The sequence below is a fragment of the Syngnathus acus genome, chromosome 13 (genome assembly GCF_901709675.1).
Source record: "Syngnathus acus chromosome 13, fSynAcu1.2, whole genome shotgun sequence".
NCBI lineage: Eukaryota > Metazoa > Chordata > Actinopteri > Syngnathiformes > Syngnathidae > Syngnathus > Syngnathus acus.
Window position 1 is genome coordinate 2,401,822 of NC_051098.1, and position 26,498 is coordinate 2,428,319.

At 42.6% G+C, this 26,498-nt stretch overlaps 1 protein-coding gene and 1 long non-coding RNA gene across 8 annotated transcripts in view; both read right to left on the reverse strand.

Annotated features, from left to right (window-relative positions):
• Positions 1-3,977: 3,977 nt before the first annotated feature.
• The window catches only part of myo18ab (myosin XVIIIAb), a 183,696-nt gene continuing 161,175 nt past the window's right edge, over positions 3,978-26,498 (reverse strand). For 3 of the 7 annotated variants that reach the window (XM_037268371.1, XM_037268370.1, XM_037268369.1), the window contains 6 exons: positions 24,565-24,750; positions 24,309-24,448; positions 23,471-23,515; positions 12,223-12,345; positions 7,256-8,719; positions 5,078-5,129 (listed from right to left, as the gene is read on the reverse strand). In XM_037268371.1, the coding sequence (XP_037124266.1) occupies positions 7,264-8,719; positions 12,223-12,345; positions 23,471-23,515; positions 24,309-24,448; positions 24,565-24,750 (1,950 nt within the window). In that variant the 3' untranslated portion in view covers positions 5,078-5,129; positions 7,256-7,263. Of the gene's footprint in view, positions 5,130-7,255; positions 8,720-12,222; positions 12,346-18,094; positions 18,146-23,470; positions 23,516-24,308; positions 24,449-24,564; positions 24,751-26,498 lie in introns of all 7 variants that reach the window. The other 4 variants (XM_037268373.1, XM_037268372.1, XM_037268374.1 and 1 more) reach the window with 3 other exon arrangements.
• LOC119132898 lies at positions 12,569-16,678 on the reverse strand. Its single transcript, XR_005099983.1, has 2 exons — positions 15,741-16,678; positions 12,569-15,706 (listed from the first exon to the last, which is right to left on the reverse strand). It is a non-coding gene; the product is annotated as an uncharacterized LOC119132898 (long non-coding RNA).

The window sequence follows — 26,498 nt, forward strand, 5'->3', positions numbered from 1 at the left end:
GACTGTATTCACTGACCACAATGCCCTGACCTTGTTGAAGTCTCTGCAGAATCCCAACCAGCACCTCATGCGTTGGGCTTTATTTTTACAACCATACAACCTGGTCATCAGACACATCAGTGGTAAAGACAACCTTGTGGCGGATGCTCTTTCCCGTGCTCCTTTAGCCTGAGGTGTTTCTGCTCATTTTTGTCGCACAGCCTATTCCTCTACTCTTAAACTGCTCCCCAGGTGCCAGGGTTGCTGGGTTGAGGTACAGGCAGCTGATGGAAGGATGCGGATGCCGTTGTATGTCCGGGTATTATTTTGGTTGTTTTATGTAAGTAGCCACATTTGGATGAGTAGTACCCTCATTTTAAGGGGGGGGGGGGGGGGTGTCACGGCCCTTCTCTACTGGCCACAACAGGTAACACGTTTGGGTTTGTCGTCATTGTGTGTCTCAGTTCTTTTTGATTCACATATGACAACACCTTCACACCCACTCAGCCATTCACATTCATGCACTGCATACACTTACTAATTCTTACTCACACCTACATACCTGGTATTTGTTTTGGTATTGAACTAGTATTAGTATTGTTTGTGAAATACACCATTTTGATTTTGAGTAATTTTCCCCAATGATTGGGATAACTGGATGAAATCATCTTCAGTACCACTTATCCTCACTTGGCCTGCAGGTATGCTGGAGTCCATTTCAGCTATCTTGGCAGAGTAGGCTATACTATGAACTGGTTCATTTCCAAATGCAAATTTTATTAAATCACGAATATTAATGTCCTGTCCAGTATAAGTCTTTCCAGGGTCAATTTTGATTACCTTTCTAAATACAGGATGCATTACAACAGCATAAAGGTCATTTGCACTTTTAGTTTAATCTGGATGTGTCTTGCAATATAACTGTCAGGGAACAAATGGAAATGTCAAGAAGATGCAATGAAATAACACAAGTACAAATTCTGAAGTGTGAAGGCATTGCAAAACAAACACCATAGTTTATTTACAATATATTAAACTGTAAGGCAAAAATTTATAAGAGGTCAATTTGTTCAATAATGAAAATAAACTATTTTCAAAGCTAACATAAATCATACACATGTACTGTATATATAAATAGTGTGTGCATTCACTAAAGTTATATTTGCTCTTTTGTGATGCAGCCTGATTCTGCAAACTGGAGTCAACAACATGAATGCGTGTGTTATCTGCATAGAGAATAAAAACAGAGACATGAGCTTACAAAGACTGGAAGGTTGTGGGTTCAAACCCCGGCCGGGTCATACCAAAGACTGAAAAAATGGGACCCATTGCCTCCCTGCTTGGCACTCAGCATTAAGGGTTGGAATTGGGAGGTTAGATCACCAAATGATTCCCAAGTGCTGCCCACTGCTCCCCTCTCCCCCAGGGGATGGATCAAAATCACATGGGGATGGGTTAAATGCAGAGGACAAATTTCACCACACCCAGATGTGTGTGTGACGATCATTGGGACTTTAACTTTTTTTTTAACTTTTAAAAAGGATTTCTACAATAATCAGTTTTTTTTTCCTCATGTTTGGCTGTTCTTCTTTTCTCACCCAAAATATCATTTTAAGTTAATATGGATTACTAAACTGCTGTACACATCACCAACAAGGAAATTCTACACATTAATTCAACATGATTATGCTTTCAGTTTTGTTTGCTGTTTAGCATGGAAAGATGAGCAAAAATTTGAAACAACTTGGCAAACAAGCCTCAAACAAACTTAACACAGTATTAAAGTGAATTTATATTCTAAATAGTACAGTATATTCAGAACAATAACATTGGTAAGGCTCAACATTGTTACCCATGGTCAACAAATGGCATGCCAACATTGCACTAACATAATAAATTGCAATTGGCCTAATCAAACAATTTGAAATCAATTTTAACACAATTTTTACAACTCAAACTTTGTCTGCTGAACAAAAGAAGACACTGCTGACCTAAGAAAGAATTAGTCATCATTGCCCAAAATTGAATGAGATGTCACCCTTATAGGGGTGTCAAACTTTGGCCCGCGGACCAAGTAATTATTAGGGGTGTAAATCGCGGGTTTTGTCACGATACGATATCATATCGATACAAAGAACCACGATACGATATTTGCCGATATCTTAAAGCCTGCTGTGATTCATTCACGATACATCACGATATAGTGCTCTACGATCGATATAGAACAATATCCTGATTTATAACAATTCATACGCAAAATCAACAAGGTACTGCAAACTCTTTATTTTAACCAGCTCAGTGGCCTAGTGGTAGAGTGTCCGCCCTGAGACTGGAAGGTTGTGGGTTCAAACCCCGGCCGGGTCATACCAAAGACTATAAAAATGGGACCTATTGCCTCCCTGCTTGGTACTCAGCATTAAGGGTTGGAATTGGGGGGTTAGATCACCAAATGATTCCCGAGCGCGGCACCGCTGCTGCTCACTGCTCCCCTCTCCCCTAGGGGAGGGATTAAAATCACACGGGGATGGGTTAAATGCAGAGGATAAATTTCACCACACCCAGATGTGTGTGTGACGATCATTGGGACTTTAATTTAATTTAGGAAATTACAAGAGTATACAAAGTGCTTATTTTAACACTGAACTTTATCAAATTCCGATATTTTTTTCTCATATAAGTAAGTAAAGAAAAATGAATATTCTTTCTTTTTTTGTAATACCATTAACTTTAAAGTGCATTACTGAACTATTTAATTACAAAACAAAAATAAGTTCTTTATAATGAATGAAGCCCAAAGGGGAGCGAATTTCCTCGTCTTCTTGGACACTAGCCATAGCACCACCCCAGGAGCCGCGCAGTTGTCGGCTCCCCTTTCACGTGCCTGCTCTGCTCACAACACGCCGCGCACTGCTCCCGGAAAGAGGAAGCAAGCAACAATGAACTGGATTTCAAAATAAAGTCGCGTCTAATGTCCGAGGTCAGAAACGGGCGATATAGATCGATGTTTAAGTTTAGCATCGATGCCAACAAATCGTAGAGCATTATATCGATTAATCGATGTGTATCGATGAATCGTTACACCCCTAGTAATTATAGTTAATTAATGTAATTATATTTGGCCCGCGAAAACAAATCACCTTTGTATCAATACTAAATTTGCAAATTATCTTCACTTTTGAAAAATAGAGGTGTTTCTAGCAATTTTTATTACCATTCATCTTTTTAAAAATTTGAACAGTTCTTACTAGTCTCTGATTCCAAAACTACTTATTTATCAGTTTGTTTTGTAGCCTATACTGTATATGAGACGTTCATACATTTATTTGGGTTGAAAGTCATAATGGCCTTCCGAAGGAAACTATGACTACGATGCGGCCATAGACGAAAATTAGTTTGAAACCCCTGGTCTACAAGAAGGACAATCTATCAAACACCAAAGTTGTAACCTGGGCAGATTACCAACATTAAATTCACCATTATTGTTTTTTTTTAAATAAATCACTAACATTACTGACAAGAATAATTTGTTTTTGCATCAAATAGTCTAATGAAATCAGATTTGTGCAGCATGTTCTTGGGTGAAACATTCTCACTAAATGATCGTGATGGGTTATTTAGCAGCTCCCATGGTCATCAGCATCACAATGGCAGCTTTAAGGTAAAGTATACTAGAAAGCACTAAAGCCATAAACAATGAATACATATGAGTGCACATGCTTCATTGAGCATGTATAGCACAAACATATCTCATCTTCTTGCTTGCTTTAACTGAAGCTGTGTCAGCAGTCTCTTGATCTTATATGCTTGCAGTATTGCCAAAATTATTAGCAGATATGTCATAAGACAGGCACAAGAGTCAGAAGAACATATGGTTTTGATATTACAAATACTAATACTCTTTTTAACAACTTTGACATTTTATCAAATGCACTTGCCTTAAAGAAAATGTCAAAATTTGTTTAAAATAAAATTCTTTAAAATATTAAACCCATCAATTATTTTTTTTATTGTATCCTCATTTTTGACATGGGAAATTATGGCAATTTTAAGTCTGTGTTGAATGACATTGGTTTCATATTTAATAATTACAATAATAATAATAATAATAAATGGATGGATGGATAATAATAATAATAATAATAATAAAAGGTTAAAATAAGAAACCAACAACTAAATGACCTTTGGTTAGGAAAAGCAAATCATATTGAAAATGAAATAAGTGATGAAGCTATCGTGGGTCTCCCGCTCACAAGAAATTATGTGAGTTAAAAAGCATGTAGGATGTAATTTTATTTGTCCGCTTTGTGAAAAAATAAAACAATGAATTCAATCGCTTCCCCTTGAGAGTTCATGATGCAATTTCTTTCACTTTTAAAAACTAAATTAGCCAGCAAAATTCATACAAAGTAGGAAGATGAAAGCGTCTTCAGTGTGCAATGCAACAGCACATGAAAACGCACAACTGCACACATGCCAAGTGTAGAAAGAGCCCACTTCTATCAAATGGCACCCAGCCCTGAAAAGACTAAAGAAGAAAAAAGTATGTGGCAGGCATTTTGGGAATCAGTATCATTTGGCAACAACAGAACTGTCTACATGAAACAAAAGCTTTTTGGCAATACACGGAGCTATGGCAAAACATCTTACGAAAATACAAAGCGACAAAGAGATTAAGAAACAATCTACTATCATGACAATCCTAAACACTTTGGCTCAATTACATCCAGGATGGGAGCTGAATGACAATGACAAGAAGCCAGTCTGGTGATAACAAAGCCACCGTGTGGACAGAACATTAAGTTTAAAAACTAAGCAAATCCTGAGAGGATACACCGCAAAGTTGTGACACCACAAACGTATTAAAATGTTTTCCCCCAACGTTTGCTGTTGTTCTGTGTCTGTGTGCAATAGCAACAACAAATGAGGTCAACTTTGCATGCAAGACGAGTGGCTAAAGCTGTATTTCAGAAAGTGGTGCTAAACACAGCACACACAAAGATGCTGGCTCTTAAGGTTCATCATCATCACCATCCTTTAGTTGATTGCTATATCTGTATCCAGAAGTGTACACAGAACCCTGGGCAGCGTCTTCTTTTTCATCTGCCTCCTCTTCGTCTGATCTGACACAGTATCGCCTTCTGTCGGTGGGGCTGGAGGGGGTCAGAATTTGAGAAGTTAATGTTAATGAAAGCAATATGACAAGCAATATTGTATACACTGCTTGATTTAAAAGACAATGAAAAAAGTTAAGTTGGAGGATTCTTAGTTTCCAAAATAATAGTATATCCCTTGTCAGGGTATTGAATTGATCTCAACTGGAGTGTTCTGGCTGCCTTAGAAGACGTTGTGTCCCTCATTTGAGCAGGCTGGTGCAGTAACTTGCAAGAACTGATGATGAACGTTTTGTAAGACAGCCAGAGCAGTCCAGTTCCCATCGATTCAATGCCCTAAGAATTAATTGACCTGAATGAATAAGACTATTGACAGGCATATATCCAGGAGGGAAGAGAAAAATGAACCAGTGCCTCAACCCTTTCGGAAACAAGCTCCTTTCACACTAGTCGCCGACTTTCTCCGTGCTCTTTTTGTTCTGGTTCACCGTCATGTAAAGCTTCCTATTTAAAAGCAATCCTCGCTATTTCAGACACTTGATTTGGCATCCCCGCGCATCTAATCATCTGAACGAACGAAGCCTTCACAGCTGCGCACTCCGCAAGATAGAGGCGAATAAATGCAGTCTACAACTAGACATTTCATGAGCCAATTTGTCTGAAACACAGTGTGAAAAAGGGGCTATTGAGTCTTCAAAATCACATTGGAGAAACTGAATCCTCCAACATACTGTAAAGGTCTAGGTCTTCAGGTCACAAATCTGCACTCCGAGACACCAAAAACCCATGCAATGTGTTAAACCTGGAAACAACACCATACCTTGTAAGAATGGTTAAAAAAACTGATATATGGATAAACAATAACTTTTTTTCATATACAGTAATCCCTCGCTACATCGCGGTTCGATTATCGCAGTTTCAGTATATCGCGGATTTAAAAAAAAAAAAAAATTCACAAATTCAAAATAAAAAATCTAAATTGAGGAATTATGGCACGAAAGCTGCCCACACGCCAGCAGAAGGCAGGGAGTGTCCACACAATTGCAGTATGTACACTTGTACCTTTTTATAAAAAAAATTGTTATAATAAGAGTTCTAAAAACATAGTATTTACAGTATTGTACTTTGACATATATATTTTTTTAAATAATAGAGTTCTAAAAACATATTTACAGTATGTACACTTGTACCTTGTGATAAAAAAGTTGATATAATAATAGAAGAGTTCTAAAAACATTTACAGTATGTAGTATATTAACTACGTATACATGTCACAAACACACACACACACACACACACACGTACGCACACAGAAACACACGCACACAGAAACACACACACACGCACGCACGCACGCACGCACACACACACACACACGCACACAGAAACACACATGCACACAGAAACACGCAGACACGCACACAGAAACACGCACACACACACACGCACGCACACGCACGCACACAGGAACACACATGCACACAGAAACACGCAGACACGCACACAGAAACACGCAGACACACACACACACGCACGCACACACACACACACACATGTATCATATTTATATTATTTATACATTATTTTTTTGTATGTCATTTATACTACGTATTAATATAGTATTTACGTGTTTGAAACTATTATTTAATGTTCTAATGATAACATGCACTTATATGGTTTAATATACACTTATTGATACACAAACAATGTATGTATGTTAAAAAAAGGGTGAAATTACTTCGCAGATTTTCACATATCGCGGGTGGTCTTGGAACCAAGTATCTGCGATAAACGAGGGATTACTGTACAACAGCTAAATTAGTACAAAGTGTGGTTTATTTTTGTCAGTTGTGCAGTCTCTGTGTAGTGCTGGAAGAGTGAAAGCTGTTTATTTTTTGGCCTTTTCTAGTGAGCATTAGGAAATTGCAGGAGGAATTAAATGCTGAGCATAATGGCTAAGAACTTGCTCTCAGACAAATTATCAACTTCTGTTTTGCAAATGAGAGGGAGATCTGAAAAAATAAATCGTGCAAACATGCTATGTGACTCTCAAATCAAACGAGAAGTGCAAAATGCAATGCCCTGCTTTATATGTGCCGAAGTTTGGATCACACCATGCTGTCAATTGTTTTTTTCAGAAATGTTGATACCAGGCAAACACCTACTGCAGACTTCAATCGCTATCCGGCCGATACATGTACTTCATCATCAGGCTGTCCACCTTCTTCTTCCTCTTTTTGTCATTCTTTTTGTTGAGGGTTTGGGACTCACTTTGAGGCCCACCATCTACTTCCTCTTCTGGGTTGACAGCCTTCTGAGATGGGACTTTCTTCACACTGCTCGAGCTGCGGTAGGAGATGGTGGAAGCACTGGAGCTTGACTGAGACCCTGAGTCAGATTCTGAATCTGATGATGATGGTGATTTTTCCCTCTTTCTAGACGTTTTCTTGGTCTTCTTGGACCTCCTTGAAGAGCTGCTCCTGTGACTACGATTGTCACTTGAACTTTCAGACTCCGAACTACGGCTTCGCTTCTTCTTCTTCTTGCCTTTACCCTTGCTCTTACTGTGGCGACTAATACAGCTGCTGGAGCTGCAAGACGGTCTCATGCAGCTCAGAGCTGATGCAGAGCGTTGAAGATTATTGCCAGGACGAGTAACTTTACTGTCTGCATTGTCTTTAGATTTTCCTTCCTCAGCCTCAGAGTCTTCTAAGCTCCGACGCTTGAATTGAATTGGTTTGAAACTTAATACTTCATTGATGGCTTTTTCCAGGTCTGGGTCGAGGTAGTTACGATGGCTTACAGGTTTGATATCCGCGTTATCTGTGAGATCATCGCCTACAGCTGATCGAGCTTGTGGCGGTGGCATGGAAATGCTGCGTCCAGAGGAAGCGTGGCTGTAAGATGACCTCTCAGTGAAGGCCACACTTCTGCTATCATCCATATCAAGATCAAACTCACTCAGACGGCAGCTACGTGCAAGTGACAAATGGGAATCGGCTTGACTGACACTACCAGGACTGCGACCGCCAGACCGTTTGCTTAAACAAGGGCTGCTAGGGTCACTGCCATAAAGTGATCGCCTTCCGCCATGCTCATCTAAGCGTGACGTGCTCTGATGACGTCCGAGTGTGTTTGAGAAACCCAATCTTAGGGTAGACTTTGCATCATCCTCTGGGCTTGACCCAAGGCAAGTCAAGGCCCGCCTTGGTGGAATAAATGAAATGGTTGATTCTTTGTCAATGTCACTCCAACGGCTTTCCATGCCTTTCCTGGACCGGTTGGCATCTGAATAGGCCTGGGAGATAACAGATTCTCTGTCAACCATGTCATCCGCTGCCCATGATTTCTTGTTGGAGCTGGTTGAGTGGGTATCATCTTGAACATCAGTGCTTTTAGATTTAGACTTTTGTAAAGTCAAATTATCCTCCAACTCAGCATTTTCCTTCAGGACACTGAGCAGCTGGTCCCCTTTAGAATTGAGGTTGGGACGTTTTCTGTAACTGAGGGAGCTCATAACGGATAATGGCCGGCTTGTCTCTACATCTTTGCACTCTTTATTTGCCTCTTTCCATTCCTTATCATCCGACCACTCTTTGCCTTCTTTTGCATCTACGTTTACAGCAAATCTTGAGACCACAGTGATAAGTCCATAAGGAATGACAAAGGGAGAAAATGGAAAGAAATACGATTTTAGGACAAGTCTAGGTGAGTAGAAAATGGCTATAGTTTTGTAGGGGTGTGTGCACAAACAAACAGGCAGACAGACAGCACATATTAAATCACCTTCAAAATTGTTGGAACAGTGAAGCCATTTTTTTTTTTTTTTGCGGAGGACAAAACCACAGATAAAGCATACGGGATCACACAGTTTCACAATGATGCTATTCTTCCCATATTTAACAAAATGAAACCCACAGTAAACACAACTTGACTTTCATCCTACCATTTTACAGTGATGCTGTGTCGCAGGTGACATTTATGCATCTCTTTGTCAGTGTCATTGAGTTTTAATGGTTTTAATTCTGCTATTTGTCATCTGTTTGACCATGACGTTGAAATGCTGGTTTGGCTGGGCCACAGTTCAGTGCAGCAGCTGTTTATGTTCACTGAACAAGGAAGTAAAGTACTTTGCTTTATCTAAACCTGTAAAAATACAACACTCCTTATGGGTGAAATCAATGGCTATACATTTTATTTTTCCTTTTTTTTTTTTTTAAATATCAGGCTGCCACAACACTGCTTGGCTTCTGGATAAGTATGTTTGTAAATCTGATTCTGTCAGTGCCTCACTATCCATGAATTTCACTGCAAAAGACAGGCTAGCCACTGGATTTGTCGCACGAAGGACACGCATCACCTGATTAAATCCTTCCCATGTTTATACACAGAAAGTTTGGCTATTTATATTTGCATTAAAGAACAGTGTTTGCACATTTTAGGCAATTTGCTTGATTACCCCCAGTCACTGAATGCTTGCGCTATACTGTACATACCCACTCTGTGCATTTTGGCAATGGAGTGGGCGCTTATCTATTTCATCCACAGGAATTCCAAATAGTGTTTATTACTGTTGTGAAACAATACATTAGGCCAGTTGTTGTTTCGCTGTTGATTTAAGTTTTTGCCGTGGTAGTGTTTCAGTACAGGGATCGAGGAATTTTCTGCAGGTATAAAATCGAAGTCAAAATCTGTGTATGGACAATCGTCTGTTGATCTTTGCCCGGAGGAACCAATTATTTTCATGGAAAATATGCTGAAAGATAAACTCACTTGAGTGTCTTTTTTCCATTTACCGTATTTTCCGCCCTAAAAGGCGCACCGGGTTATAAGGCGCACCTTCAATGAACGGCCCATTTTAAAACTTTGTCCATATATAAGGCGCACCGGATTATAAGGCGCATAAAATAGAAGCTATACTGCATCAAACTGAGGTTGACTAGGGTTGCGGTATGCATCCACTAGCCAATAACCAACGAGCCCTCTGTAAACAATCGCGTTTCTCAAACGATCTCCTATAAAATGATCAGAACTGACTAAAGTTCGATCTAACGCATTGGTACTACTTACCTATGTTTCCCTTCCATATCGATCCGTAGATTTACTCGAAACATTAACAGAGCAGCCTATTTTGACATGAAATAGCCTGGTACGTATAGCAGCTATCGCAATAGCATTAGCCATCCGCAAAGTCTAACGAGCCTCAGCTCGCAATCTCCCATGAGCCTCAGCAAAGTGTAAACAATCGCGTTTCTCAAACGATCTCCTATAAAATGATCAGAACTGACTAAAGTTCGATCTAACGCATTGGTACTAATTACCTATGTTTCCCTTCCATATCGATCCGTAGATTTACTCGAAACATTAACAGAGCAGCCTATTTTGACATGAAATAGCCTGGTACGTATAGCAGCTATCGCAATAGCATTAGCCATCCGCAAAGTCTCACGAGCCTCAGCTCGCAATCTCCCATGAGCCTCAGCAAAGTGTAAACAATCGCGTTTCTCAAACGATCTCCTATAAAATGATCAGAACTGACTAAAGTTCGATCTAACGCATTGGTACTAATTACCTATGTTTCCCTTCCATATCGATCCGTAGATTTACTCGAAACATTAACAGAGCAGCCTATTTTGACATGAAATAGCCTGGTACGTATAGCAGCTATCGCAATAGCATTAGCCATCCGCAAAGTCCCACGAGCCTCAGCTCGCAATCTCCCATGAGCCTCAGCAAAGTGTAAACAATCGCGTTTCTCAAACGATCTCCTATAAAATGATCGGAACTGACTAAAGTTCGATCTAACGCATTGGTACTACTTACCTATGTTTCCCTTCCATATCGATCCGTAGATTTACTCGAAACATTAACAGAGCAGCCTATTTTGACATGAAATAGCCTGGTACGTATAGCAGCTATCGCAATAGCATTAGCCATCCGCAAAGTCTCACGAGCCTCAGCTCGCAATCTCCCATGAGCCTCAGCAAAGTGTAAACAATCGCGTTTCTCAAACGATCTCCTATAAAATGATCGGAACTGACTAAAGTTCGATCTAACGCATTGGTACTACTTACCTATGTTTCCCTTCCATATCGATCCGTAGATTTACTCGAAACATTAACAGAGCAGCCTATTTTGACATGAAATAGCCTGGTACGTATAGCAGCTATCGCAATAGCATTAGCCATCCGCAAAGTCCCACGAGGCTCAGCTCGCAATCTCCCATGAGCCTCAGCAAAGTGTAAACAATCGCGTTTCTCAAACGATCTCCTATGAAATGATCGGAACTGACTAAAGTTCGATCTAACGCATTGGTACTACTTACCTATGTTTCCCTTCCATATCGATCCGTAGATTTACTCGAAACATTAACAGAGCAGCCTATTTTGACATGAAATAGCCTGGTACGTATAGCAGCTATCGCAATAGCATTAGCCATCCGCAAAGTCTCACGAGCCTCAGCTCGCAATCTCCCATGAGCCTCAGCAAAGTGTAAACAATCGCGTTTCTCAAACTATCTCCTATAAAATGATCGGAACTGACTAAAGTTCGATCTAACGCATTGGTACTACTTACCTATGTTTCCCTTCCATATCGATCCGTAGATTTACTCGAAACATTAACAGAGCAGCCTATTTTTAAATGAAATAGCCTCGCGGGTACAACAGCTATTCGGTGACGCCCCCTGACTACAGTTGCCGTAATGTTGGGAAGCGATGCGACCTTGTAATTTACTAGTCGTACTAAAACGTACTGAAACATTTTGGCAGAGCACTGTGTACAACCAGTATGGATCAACAAATTCATCAATTGATCCATATATAAGGCGCACTGGCCTATAAGGCGCACTGTCGGCTTTTGAGAAAATTTTAGGTTTTTAGGTGCGCCTTTTAGGGCGGAAAATACGGTACTTGAGGTTGCTACAACGTAAGAGGTTTTTAAAGTTTACCCATTTATACAGCGTGAAGTAAAAGTCATGGTTTGGTGAAAAATTTAGAAAAAGCTGTCAGCTGACAGACAGGCATTAATCTGATATTCTGGTGAACATCTCAAGTCTAAAGCAGTCTGTGTGGACTGCTAAGAAAGTGCTATTGCTCAGACAGTAATGCCGCATGTTTGTTTTTCCACTGACCTCGAGCTCTTCAGGCTGCCATCATCTGAAAAAATCTTGGTGGATCCTTTACTTTTGGACAACCAGGATTTCACCCCATCCACACGACCCTCCACCTCAGAGTCAGTGTCTGAATCCCCTTGACTATTGACAAGTCAGAGACAGGAAAAAAAAGTCAGAGACGGCAAAGGGGAGACGGTTGCAAAGAGGGTTAGAGAATCAGTTCATATAAATTGTTAGTGTGGAGAACAGTCAAAAGTGGTAGAAATCAGTTAAGCCCCTGCAGGAACACAAGCTGAAACACACATGTCAGTGTAGCATTAAAAGCATTGTGTTATTTCTGCAGGATAAAAGACAACACTCGCAATCAGCTCAAGAAGACCTTTTTTAACATAACACACAAGCCACAGACCTAAACACGTCATTGCAGATTTTCACCTATGACATTACTGCAATCTTTGTAAGGTGGCAGTGGGCATCAATGATACACAGTCTTCCTAAGCTTTCCAAAAGTCTGCTCTATACAATGGTGTCATAAACCTCCCCTGAAATTTGAATTTCAAGTTATTGAACATGATATAAAAACTGATCTATTGACCACATTATTTTCTTTTTTTTCCCCCACAATAACTAGTACTCTACCAGCAATTAAGTATTTGTTGGGTCCCATTTTGAGATAATCTGTATTAAACAAAACAAAATCAGGTCTTGTGGAAAAAACAAAAACATTCTAGCATAGCACATGTTCCACCTGTATACTATTAAGCTCACTCGTAGGTTACTTGCTTCCTCCTTTCTTATGGAACATGATAACGTTGAACAGTAAAGCTCTGTCTGCATTCATCCTAAAACAGATGGGGGCAGAAAGATGTCGACAGACCCCTAAGCTGTTAGTTATGAGCTTTACAGAGGCTATAAGGTAATGCTGCTGCCTGATGCGGTCCTGCAGGATGTACAGTGATCCCTTATCAATTCACGATTCACCTTTCGCGAATGCGCTACTTCGTGGTTTTATAAGCACTGTTCGAATACACGCTGATACCGAAGGGCGTGCCTCTGAGCAATGTGCGTCACTGCGGACAAGTGCGGGAAGTGCGGCGGCCAGCCTGTCACGAACGAGGCAGGACTACCATGTGCAACAATGCGATAGAGGAAAAGGGGAAAAGGGAGGCTAGAACGCCAGCAGAGCGGGTGCAGAGTGGAGGCAGGATAACCATGTGCAACACGGACTGTTTGTTTAGGGAATGCAAAAAGAGAAAAAGGGGAAAAGGGAGGCTGGAATGCCAGCAGAGCAGGTACACGAGGCGACTGATGAGCCTGTCAGCGAGCTCGCATCATACGTGGAGGCATCTCATTACACAGCGGATCAGGCAAACGGGGAATCAGGTGGAAGGCGTGCAAGTGTTAAGGCAGACAACCAGCCAGGTGTACAGCTACACAGCGGATCAGGCAAATGGGAATCAGGTGGCAGGCATGCGCGTGTCAAACCAGACAAAATGGCAACGTCTGACCGGTGTACGGCGTCTATGCACACGCCCTAATCAGCAGGTGTGCCTCAACGGGATCACCACCTTATCGTGGTGAGGCACTTTGCGCGTCTCCATGACCCCTAGAGCTATGTCGGCTGGAGTCTCGCACTCAGGGTCACCCAAGCCAAACAGTGCGAAGGGTAGAGACCAGACTAAGAGTGATCCCAAACCTGCACCTGGGGACAGGCATAGGCGGAGTCCAATAGACCCTAGTGCTAACGCGAGTGCTAACACCACCGCCAGACCTCAACGGCAGAGCAGGCGGAAGACGGTGGGTGTGAGAACCACCACAATGGCTGCAAAGGCGAAAGAAGGCACTCCACAGCCATATGGGTTAAAACAGGAGGCAGCATGGTTACGCAAGTAAACCCCAAATGAAAAATCTGTGCTCCGGGGACACACACGTGGGCAGGTTTCCAGCAGACCGGATTTCTGGCTGACTGGATCTCTGGCAGTCCCCTGCAACTGCACCCATCTGAAGGTCGTCTCAAGTTTCTCTCGTGCCACTGGAATATGGTGGGTGCAGCCAAGATTGTGGGGGAAGGAACTGCGCGCACCATCCCTCACACAAACCCACTCTTTGCGCAGGCTTTAGCTTCTTCTGAAAACTCCTCTGGCGACAGGATAAAGTGACGGGGGCAGGTCAAGGATGTGACTGGAAGCTCCTAGCTTGAGTCCTGCACAGAGGCAGCATGGGTGTGATGTCGTTGTGAAGATTGGGATCAGGAACATGATCTTCCTTTGGCAGCTGCCCATGTGACTGAGCAGCCCTATTTAGGGTCCGCACTGCTCACCCCAAATTTGGGAAGGGTCTGGAAAAGGTGACCCAAAAATTGTTTGTTCCTCACACTTGGGTGGCAAACCGCAGCCACCAAGGCATCCCCTACTGTGGTCGAAAACATAAAGGAAAGCATATGACTATACACCTGGCTACCTGGAATATCCGCACCCTCCTCGACACGCAGGATGGGACGGAGAGACCTCAGACGGACAGCGCTCATTGCACATGAGCTCAAGAGGTACAATGTCGACATCGCAGCACTCAGTGAAACTCGGCTGTCGGGTGAAGACTCCCTGACAGAAGTCAGTGAAGGCTATACCTTCTATTGGAAGGGTCTCCCGGAAGGCGAACGTAGGCTCCATGGAGTTGGTTTTGCTGTAAAAAGCAAACTACTTAATAACATCCCAGAGTCCCCCCAAGGCATCAGTGAGCGGCTCATGACCTGGCGTATCCCCCTGGTGAAAGACCGGTTTGCTACGCTACTCAGTGCGTATGCCCCTACCCTGGATGCTGATAGTACCATCAAAGATGCCTTCTACCAGTCTCTTGCGGCTGCCCTACCCAGAGTGCCTAAGTCCGATAAGCTTGTCCTCATGGGTGACTTCAATGCCCGAGTTGGCACAGATGCCCAGCTCTGGACTAAAATAATCGGGCTTAATGGATCTGGGAAAATAAACAGCAGCATTCGACTCCTCTCTCTGTGCTCTGAGCACCAACTTCTCATCACTAACACGGTCCAAACATTGGCACCTGCTGGACTATATGATGACACGGCAACAAGATCGACAAGACGTCTGCATAACCAGGGCCCTGCGTGGGGCTGAATCCTGGACCGACCACCGGCTGATTAGATCCAAGCTGAGGATGAAAATCCGCCCCCCCGCACAGGAAACAGCAGCCAAGAAAGCGACTGAACTGCAGGGCCCTAGATTCTCCAGAGTGCACATCTCACTACCGCAGCAAGCTGGCAACAGGGCTTTCCACCTTGGAGGACTACAGCACCACCTGTGACATGGACAGTGAGTGGGCAAAACTGAGGTCAACATTACACCAAGCTGCCTCCGAAACCATCGGCTTTACTCAGAAGCACCATCAAGACTGGTTCGACAACAGCTCGGTAGAAATACAGGAGCTGCTGGACGCCAAGCATAAAGCCCATGCTGCCCTGCTCTCCAACCCTCACTCTTTATCACTCCTCCACCATTATAAAACAACCAGAGCTGAGACACAGAAACAACTGCGGCTCATGGAAAATGAGTGGTGGCTCAAAAAAGCCCAGGAGATCCAGGGATATGCAGATGCTAATAACACCTACGCATTCTATGCTGCTGCAAAATCCATCTATGGCCCACAAAAGCGAAGCATCTCCAGTAAGATCCGCAGACAGACACGTGTTATTCAATGATAAACAACTAATTCTTGAGTGTTGGGCTGAGTACTTCGACTCACTGCTCAATAAAATGAACCCCTCTGATCCATTAGTGCTCAATGCACTCCCAGATCTCCTGCCTTCTCCCTTCCTTGATGACCCTCCCATGTTCAGCGAGGTCCTTACTGCAATCAAGAGCCTCAAAAACAACAAGAGCCCTGGCCCTGACGTAATTCCGGCTGATATTCTAAAGAAGGGAGGCTATCTTCTGAAGCGGAAGTTGTTTCACTTCATACTAACCATCTGGCACAGGGAGGCCCTGCCTCAAGAATGGAAAGACAGCAACATCGTCACCATCTACAAGAAGAAAGGAGATAAATCATCTTGTGGAAATAGTCGTGGCATCTCCCTTCTCTCAGTGGCCGGCAAGGTACTTGCGAAAGTTCAGAGGGCATCCTCCCAGAGACACAGTCTGGCTTCAGAAAGAACCGAAGTACACTGGACATGATCTTCGCTGCCCGTCAAATCCAGGAGAAATGCAGGGAACAAAAGCAAGGACCTCTACATCGCCTTTATTGACCTCACCAAGGCCTTTGACACAGTTGACCGTGATCTGCTCTGGAGCATCCTCAGGAAGTTTGGTGTCCCCCCCCCCAAGTTTCTCAACATCCTTAAACAGTTTCACAATGGTATGCAGGCCTGTGTACTTGTAGGCAGTGAACAGTCCCCCTCTTTCACTGTGAAAGTAGGGGTAAAGCAGGGGTGTGTACTGGCCTCAACGATCTTCAATCTTTTCCTGGCAGCAGCCACACTCTTATTCCTCCAGTCCATCACGAAGGATCCATCGAGTTTCACCTGGATGGGAGCCTATTCAACATCCGGCGCCTACAGGCAAAGACGAAGATGACAGGCACCAACATCCAGGAGCTGCAATATGCAGACGACTGCACACTCCTCGCCCACACTCCTGATGCCATGCAGCATGCACTAGACACCATGTCATCAGTCTACCGCTCACTAGGTCTGGTGATCAACACCCAGAAAACAGAGGTTCTCATCCAGGAGAGGTCCCCATCCCCTACACCCCCTGTCTTTACCATCAGCGTCACACCCCTCAAGGTCGTTCAGCAGTTTTGCTACCTCGGCAATACTCTGACCCCAACATGTCAGATCGATGATGACATGCAGGCTCGTATCAACTCAGCCTCCTCTGCCTTTGGAAGACTGCGCTCTTGGGTGTTTGAAAACAACAACCCTCGAACCTTAACGAAAGTGTCAGTCTACAGGGCGGTGTGTTTCAACTCTGCTGTATGGGTCAGAAGCCTGGACAATATACCGCAGACACATCCGCTGCCTTGATGCATTTAACATCAGATGTCTCCAACGCATCCTTGGCATCACATGGCATCACATGGCATCACATGGCAGGACCGAGTCCCTCATACAGACATCTTACAGCGCACTGAGTCCATAAGCATAGAAGCAACCCTGGCACAGCGCCAACTCCGGTGGGTTGGTCACACCATCCGGATGCCAGGACACCGATTGCCTCGTCAGATGCTTTATGGTCAGCTCCTGTCAGCCAGCAGAAAGCCCAGAGGACAAAAGCTGCGGTACAAAGACCAACTGAAAGGGATATTGATGAGGTGCAACATCAAACCCAACGAACTTAAGATTGCTGCAGCCAATCGATCGCTGTGGCGTTCGCTGTGCCATGACGGGGTCATGTAGTATCTGGAGAAGTGTCGGAACCAACACCGGAGGGATTGGCGGAGGCGAAGATACCACCCTGCAATTCCAGAACCATCCCAGCCCCCTGATCCAGGCCTGACATGTCCCCACTGTGGTAGGACGTGTGGTTCCAGGGTCGGACTTCATAGTCATATGGCGTGGCATCGTCGCCAGCAGCGATAGCCACCGACCAGAGCAACAAAATGGAAGCTACGTCATGTTCGACTACGATGGACCGCCTAAGCAAGCAAGCAAGCAAGCAATCAGCGGGTAACATGGGACAGGTGGGAGTGATTAGTGCCGATTAGCATGTGCAGTTCCGTATTGGCGACGTGCGCCCATGAGGTCTAGCGCAGAGGGGATGTCAGACGGTCAGCAGGGCGAGAGCGGAGGCGTGACAGCCGTGCACGAAGGAAAAATGCACCGCTGTAGAGAAAGAGTCGGACAGCGGCCGGCAATAAGCGCTCATAGCGTGGGGCATGCCTCTGCGCAATGTCCTTCATTGAGGATGAGCCCGGGGTGCGTGGCTGGCTACTGCGCACGTAGGAAAAAAAGCACTGCCAACAAGAAATACTATGTGTTGGAAATTTCAAAACATTACATTTCTAAATAATGCATATACCGTATTTTTCGCATCAAAAGGCGCACCCTCATTGCATTTTTTATTTTAGAAATTATTTCATATATAGGGCGTATCGGATTAAAAGGCACACAAAATAGAAGCTGCAACAAAGGTTGCAGTATGCATCCACTAGCCAATAACCAATGAGCTCTCTGTAAACAATCGCGTTTCTCAAACTATCTCCTATAAAATGATCGGAACTGACTAAAATTCGATCTAACACAATGGTACTGCTTACTTATGTTTTCCTTCCATATCGATCCGTAAATTTACTCGAAACAATAACCGAGCAGCCTATTTTGAGATGATATAGCCTCGTGCGTATAGCAGCTATCATTATAGCATTAGCCACCCGCAAACTCCCATGAGCCTCAGCTCGCAGACTCCCATGAGCCTCAGCAAAATGTCGTGGCAGCCCCCTATAAACAATCACGTTTCTCAAACACTCTCCCATAAAAGTGATCGGAACCGACTAAAGACTGATTTAACACATTGGTGCTGCTTATTTATGATTCCGTTGGATATTGATCCGTAAACGTACTCGAAAACATTAACGGAACAGCCTATTTTGAAATGAAATAGCCTCGCGGGTACAACAGCTATTCAGTGACGCCCCCTGACCACGGTTGCCGTAATGCTGGGAAGCGATGCGACCTTGTAATTAACTAGTCGTACTAAAACGTAGTGAAACATTTTGGCAGAGCGCTGTCTACAACCAGTGTGGATCAACAAATTCATCAATTGATCCATATATAAGGCGCTCTGCATTATAAGGCGCACTGTGGGTTTTTGAGTAAATTTTAAGTTTTTAAGTGCGCCTAATAGTGCGGAAATTACGGTACAGTTTCTACTTCGCAGATTTGTGTTTTTCATGGGTGGTTTTGGAACACATCTCCCGCAGAAAACGAGGGATCACTGTAATTGGAAAACTTTGTAAACAGTATATTACCACTTCTGCCCATTAGTCAGCTAATAATGGTATTTAGTATCGCACCTGTATTTCCCATTTATTTACATTTGAGAGTTTAGGAAGATGACAACCATATTCATTTGCTTTTGGCAAAGTATTAAAAGGGGTTTTATCTGGTATGAGCACAGGCACTGAGCAGAGACATTGATGTGCATGGATAGTGGCAGCGTCTTGTTCATACTCTTGAATCAATGAGAGTAATGAATTATTGATAGTCAAACTGCCAAACTGTGTTTTTTATGAAATTTCAAGGTACCGCATTATAAAGCAAGGTCAGGTCAAAGACTGATGCGAAAGACACCCTCTTTCTCTCCTGGGGGAAAGTAGTCATAAGTAAAGTTAGAAAAAAGTCAAATGTTATAACTTGAATTTATATATTCGTTGTGACGAGAAAATAAGTGAATATATTCCATTTGTATTTTTAGAATTCATCGGTTGAATAATCAGTGATAGTTTCTTTTGTATCGGTATTGACCTAAAAAATTCATATTTGTCGGGCCCTAGAACAAGCCTCACTACAACCTGCAGTTGACTCAAAAGAAATCACTGTCGAACGCGACTCACTGAAACCACAAGAGTGTCACAAAACATTCTGCAATACATTCACTTCTAAAATGTGTTTTAAAAAATGTGCAGAATCTGAGGAGGGAAGTGTGTTGCATGCTGGGGATACAACACGTCGTCAATGGCATTCATGCATCTCAGCATGTGTGGGCATGCAATCAGCAGCGTTGTGCACCAGGATTATGAGGAGTCTTTTGAGCACTGTTGATGATGCATTATCCATTAAAGGAAAACCCTCTTCAGATGTATTATTCATCTCATTTTAAAATTACTATAGGCCCCTTTCCGCCAGACGTCGCCAAAAGCTTGGCGCACGTCACTGAAACAAAAAGACTGCAGACATACGTTGTGTGGATGGGACATTTTGTTGTTTTTAGTGTGGCGGTGTTACAATTTTGGAATAGTTTCAAACAATATCAACATTCTTACCTGTTGTGTGTGTACCTGTGTACAAATCTAACTGGTCAGGGATTGTGAAATAATAGCAAGGTGTTTGCTACTAGTGTTAGTGAGGACACAGCAACTCAAAAGTCGCCCTACTGTGCGGTCCCACCGAGATTCCCATCACAACAATTTGACATGATTCTCAGTTCCCTTTGTTATAATATAACGAGCAAGAAAACAAACAAGCAGACAAGTTGGCTACGCTACTGCAAGTAGAGTTTGCTGTGAGGACGTACTTTTTTGATTATTTTTGCCATCCTTTACAGTTAGTCGGGTGTGGACTGTATTATGAACACACCCCACTGTCTTGTCTGCATCGACAGACGGAATGATTCATCATCATTTGTTGTGTACAAACATGGAAAGGGGTCTGTAAGTTAAGTTAAAGTTAAGTTAAAGTCCCAATGATCGTCACACACACATCTGGGTGTGGTGAAATTTGTCCTCTGCATTTAACCCATCCCCGTGTGATTTTGATCCATCCCCTAGGGGAGAGGTGAGCAGTGAGCAGCAGCGGTGCCGCACTCGGGAATCATTTGGTGATCTAACCCCCCAATTCCAACCCTTAATGCTGAGTGCCAAGCAGGGAGGCAATGGGTCCCATTTTTATAGTCTTTGGTATGACCCGGCCGGGGTTTGAACCCACAACCTTCCAGTCTCGGGGCGGACACTCTACTACTAGGCCACTGAGCTTGTATAAGGCTTTTTCTTTTGTTTGAATTGGTTACTTTGCAATCAGATGTCCAAACTTGTGGACATTACTCCTTCCACCAAACAGTACAGTTCATTTTAGATCATCACAATACGTTCGAACAGTAAATAAATTCCATCATAGCATGCTGCAAGACGGCCTCTGTTCCCCAATGGTCAAGACAGTAATGAGCTTTAAACTGCAGTGTGTAACATTCCTGACTTTTTATTTTCAGGTGTTCTGTTTTTTTGCCTTGTCTTCGGTTTATCTGTACTAAGTGGTGCGAAGAATAAAAACTAATTTATTACAACGACAGTACTTCAGGGGTGAGTTGGAGCCAGACCCGTCACCAGACCTCAATCTTTAGGGTGGGGGCAAGAAATGTTATCTTATTATTTATTATCTAATTATTATTACCCTATAAACATCTGCATGCGTGCATAACATGCGTGGCTCTAATGCATCAATGCAAACACGCTTCTAACCTGCACTGCGGCACGATCGGTGGTTACACATTAGATTCTAATAATGAAATAAATTGTTGCTATTGGTTGGCCCAAGTCTCATAATTTATAAGTCAAGGATTCAGGAATATATATATTTTATATTTCAAATATTTTATATTTAATATATATTTTTTTATATTGGAGGGGGCAAGCAAGACATTAAGAAGTAGAGTGGAGGAGAGAGCCATGACATACCTTATTTTTCGGACTAAAAGTCGCTCCGGAATATAGGTCGCAATAGCCATAAAATGCACAATAACGTGAAAAAAAACCATATACGTATAAGTCGCTCCGGAGTATAAGTTGCATTTTGGGGGAAATTTATTCGACAAAATCCAACACCAAGAACAGACATGAACGAGCAACAACAGGCTAAACGATAGGTGTGCTAACGTGACATAAACACAAACGAAGAGCTGAGAACGGGCCTGACGTAACATTCAGAGTTATTCAAAAAACGATTACATAAATAACACGTTTATAAAACCATCTGTCATTCCAATTCATTAAATCCATCGATCGTCCTTTGTCAACAATGGGTGCGCGCCGCTGACGGCGCTTGCACTTCAAAATATTCCACAGGCCCATACAACGATATATAAATTATATATCAAATAACTATTATATAAGCAATAATATAATTAAACCATCTGTGTCACTCTAAATCATTAAATCCATCGATCAAATTCCGCGTCCTTTGTCAACAACGCCGCGCGTGCGCCCTGACGTCAGCCTCGTCGTTATTCCACAGATCTAGTATATAACTATATTGTAGCGTTAACAAAGTACAACGACCCAAGCACGGGCGTCGACTTCCAGGCGTGTGGCGGCGTGGACTTCCATCCCCGGAGGTGAAAGAGAGCTCCGTAGAGTAGGACCGGGCGTGCGTAAAAGCCATGTCCGAGCCCCATCCACCGTCCCCGGACAGCCACCCGGCCGAGCGCCGGCCCCAGACTTCCATCCACGGAGGTTAAAGAGAGCTCCGTAGAGTAGGGCAGGGCGTGCGTAAAAGCCATAATAGTTTTTCAAACCTTCTGTGTCACTCCAAATCCTTAAATCCTTCAAACTCATCGTCCTCCGTGTCACTTACAAACAAAGCCGCTAATGATGCCGGTAGCACGTGGGGCCCTTCGTCATCATGGTCATCCCGTGATCAATCTTTGTCCTTTTTGTAAACAACCGCCGCGCCACGCCGCGCCGCGCTGCTGTCACTTGAAATTCAAATTACAGTAATCCCTTGCTACATTGCGGTTTATCGCGATTTCACTTTTTTTTTTTTTTTTTTTTTTAACATTTTTGAAAAAATTCACATATAAGTCACTCCTCAGTATAAGTCGCCCCCCCACCCTAACTATGAAAAAAAAAAAACGCGACTTATAGTCCGAAAATTACGGTAATAAAAATATATGAAATATAATATATTTTGGGGGATTTAGTTTGAGGGGGCCAGGCTCCCTCTTGCCCCTGCCTAGGCTCTGGCTGGAGCCAATCCCAACTTGCGGGCGGGGTACACCATTAGTCACTAGTCGTCAAACAAGACATCTAGACAGGACGGGGGTCACCAATTCCGGTCTCCAAGGGCACCCATATCTAATGTAGTTGTATTACTGGTCCAAAATATAGCTGATTTAAATAAACAGCTCATCAGCAATCTCTGTACAAGCATGAGAACGATTCTGATCATTTCAATCAGGTCTACTGTAGGAGGGACATATCTAAAACATGGTGGATGGGTGCCCTGGAATTGGTAATCCCTGATATAGGACATTTTATGTTCTTGTGCAGAATGCCTCCGGTCTTCAGCACCACTAATTGTGTCCTAGATCAATGTAAATTGAACTATACTGCAAGGTGGAAATGTTGGTTGAAAGTTAAAAACTAGACTAAAAGACTAAAAAAGTTACATTTAGAGACAAAATGGTTTTGAATCCAGGGGCATTTCTATATAGTGATGTGTTAAATGGGTATCCTTTAAGCACAACTTCTCTGTGATCAAAGACTCTTGAATGCTGCATCATTCCCAGTGGTAAAAAGAAAAAAATGACAAGCTCAAACTCCTTACGTTCTGTTCTTTCTTTTCTGATACTTTGTCACCATGTCTTGTAAACTGGTGGCAATGATGGGTGGACAAACAACAAAGAAGACATAAAAAACAGACAAAAAGTCAAAGGAAAATATTCAATGTGAATGACGCTTAAAGTTCTTGATCGTGGTGGTTTGATGACCATTTTAAGGACAAACAACCTCAACAGGAAAGATGTGCGTTTATGGAGATGGACACAGCATGCTACCTTATCTATGTTTTGTAACCTGTCAGCAGGCCTCACAGTGGAAGTGCATTTTTCTAGGCATGTAATTAACCACACAGAATCAATACAAATCATCTAACATTGATGGTAAGATTATCATATACTATAACTGCTATATAAATGGCTACACTAGATCCATGTAGACATGGAGCATGATTAATCTAAATATATATAAATCCATATACACTTTATAGTCCTCTCACACATTGGAGACTGTCAAAATAAATTTTTGACATCAAACTGAAACTCACACATCTTGCTAAAATGTGAACTACATATATTTAAAAAAAAATACTTTCATAATTGTGTCAGAGCAAAGAAATCACAGGTAAAAACAAGATGGCTGAATTATAACAAATTAGAGTCTTGATGGCCTTCGGAAGAATAAGGTGTGGACACTCATACAAAACTGTTGTATGGCCTTTTACGGTTTGGGGTCTTAGCAACATAATGAATGACTAAAGAGGGTTAGCGACTGATTCATTGGAAATATTTCTCATTTAAAAATATTGTACTCTCAACCCTATTTCTATTTTCATTTTGTTTGCAAACAACCATGTGTCACTGTGCATCAATGTATTTGTTTTTTACCTATTAATAAGGTCTTCATTATCATCACTCTCCATCTCATCCTCAATGGCTGCTTGAAGGTCACCTATCCTTTTGAAGGCTAATTTGAGGTCTGCCTGTAAACTCTGGTTTGCAGCCTCCAAGCTCTCAATGTCCATTTCCTAGTAATGAAGAAAGTAGTTTATTAATTATTTGGATTTATAGTTGAACATGATTTCAAGTTCCAGGTCTTATAACTTGCTCATTGATTAGACAGTAATATCTATTGCATACTTACCAGCTCATGCTTTTTGCGGCTGGCCTCTCCTTCCTTTTTGGCTAGCTCATTAATCTCTTCTTTCATGTCACGAATCTGTCTCTGCAATCGTTTGCTCTGTTCTTTCTCCCGGATCTCACTGCTGCTGCGTTGGTCTCGCTCCTCTGTCAGTTTTTCCACATTTTCCTTGAGACGGGTTACAAGACTCTGAAAAAGGAGATGAGATTAGACCAGGGGTGGGCAAACTACGGCCCGCGGGCCACATCCGGCCCACGGGACCGTTTAATCCGGCCCGCCAACCCTGAATTAATTGTATTATTAAACTTTTTTTTTTGTCATTTTGCCTGCAATGACTGCGTTTCCCCAGTAGATGGGGAACCGCTCGCCTGCGCATTTACTACCGGAAGCCGTGTCAGAAAGCTCGGTGCACACTCACAAGTGCGTGTACGTACGTACTCAGTAGTACGGACATGGCGCACTCGCGCTCTATTTGTATCAGTCCCGAATTTAGAGCGTGGGCTGTGACGACAGCATTCTTGTAATTCGCTCGCTGAGCTTTCAGATACAGTTTTACGCTAAAGCCACCCACAAACCTTCCCCTGGAATCCTTCCATTAAAATGAGTGGCCCGAAGAAAAGAAGTGAGTGCCGAATGTTAAAAGAGTGGCCAATTTGGCTCGACGTACGCGACGTGACGTTCAGCCACATCAACCCGTCACAGATCGAGGTAAACGGATCTCTCCTAAAAATTGCCACAACAAATTTTACTCCAGACTATGATGCACTATCAAAAAAGGGAGACCAACAACACTGTTCCCACTGAAAATGAAGGGGAGGCTCTCAAGTTTGTTGTAAAAAAATGCATTTTGAATATGATTTGTACACATAGCAGGGATTGAAACTAGCGACCATTCTCATTTTCAAACAATGCAGGATGCTCAAGGACATTGATGCACCACTTGTTTGCGACTAATCTTAACCTGTAAAGTTCTTAAGGCTTACTTTAAGGAAGTGTTTCCCGTTTCCTCACCTCTGTTACCAGGTGTTTGTGAGTTCTGCTCTGATGTTCAGATACCACTCACCGTGTTGCCGTTTTGATTACTTTATTTGGATGTATGCTTTCACCGATTCTTCAAGATGATATATTTGGTCAGAATGTTTGCTGTTTGATGTGATCTCATAAGATAAACATTTTTCATTAATCTGACCTGCAGGCACTGAAGTGATGGAGACTGTTATTCATAATAATAGTGTCGTATTTTATGAGAATCACTGATAGCAGTTTTTTAGTGATTTTTTTTTTTTTTTAATGCTGTTAATAAATGCATTTGTTTTCAAAAAACGTGTTTGGAATATCCATGCTTTACTACCTACTAAAGGCCAAAATCTTTTATGCAATTACCTTTACAGGTCGCTTATATTACTTCACACAAACACTACGTCCATCTGCTCCTGGTTCGGCCCTCCGGTCCAAATTTAGAACCCAGTTCGGCCCGCGAGTCAAAAAGTTTGCCCACCCCTGGATTAGACTCTAGAACACTGTCCAAAATAGCCTCAAATTCACAGAGAGGTTATGATGGAATTGTTATTGTGTACAATTTGTACATTCAGTCTGTACAGTAATGCAAGGGACTCACAGACTGTATGTAACCAGAAAGTTACTCCTTAAATTTACCCATTTACATTAAATTTCCTATTAATTTGGGTATGACTATAGTATGCCTTTTTGTAACTGGATTAACTGAATCCTGCTTTCACAAATTACTATGGTTGTTAATATATGAAAGCAGGATTCTATGATAGCATATTGTTTTTGGTGGTGAGTCGTCAAAAATAAAATGAGACTGAGAACAATTACCGTATTTTTCGGACTATAAATCGCGTTTTTTTTTCCGTAGTTTGGGTGGGGGGGGGCGACTTATACTCAGGAGCGATTTATATGTGAGATTATTCATC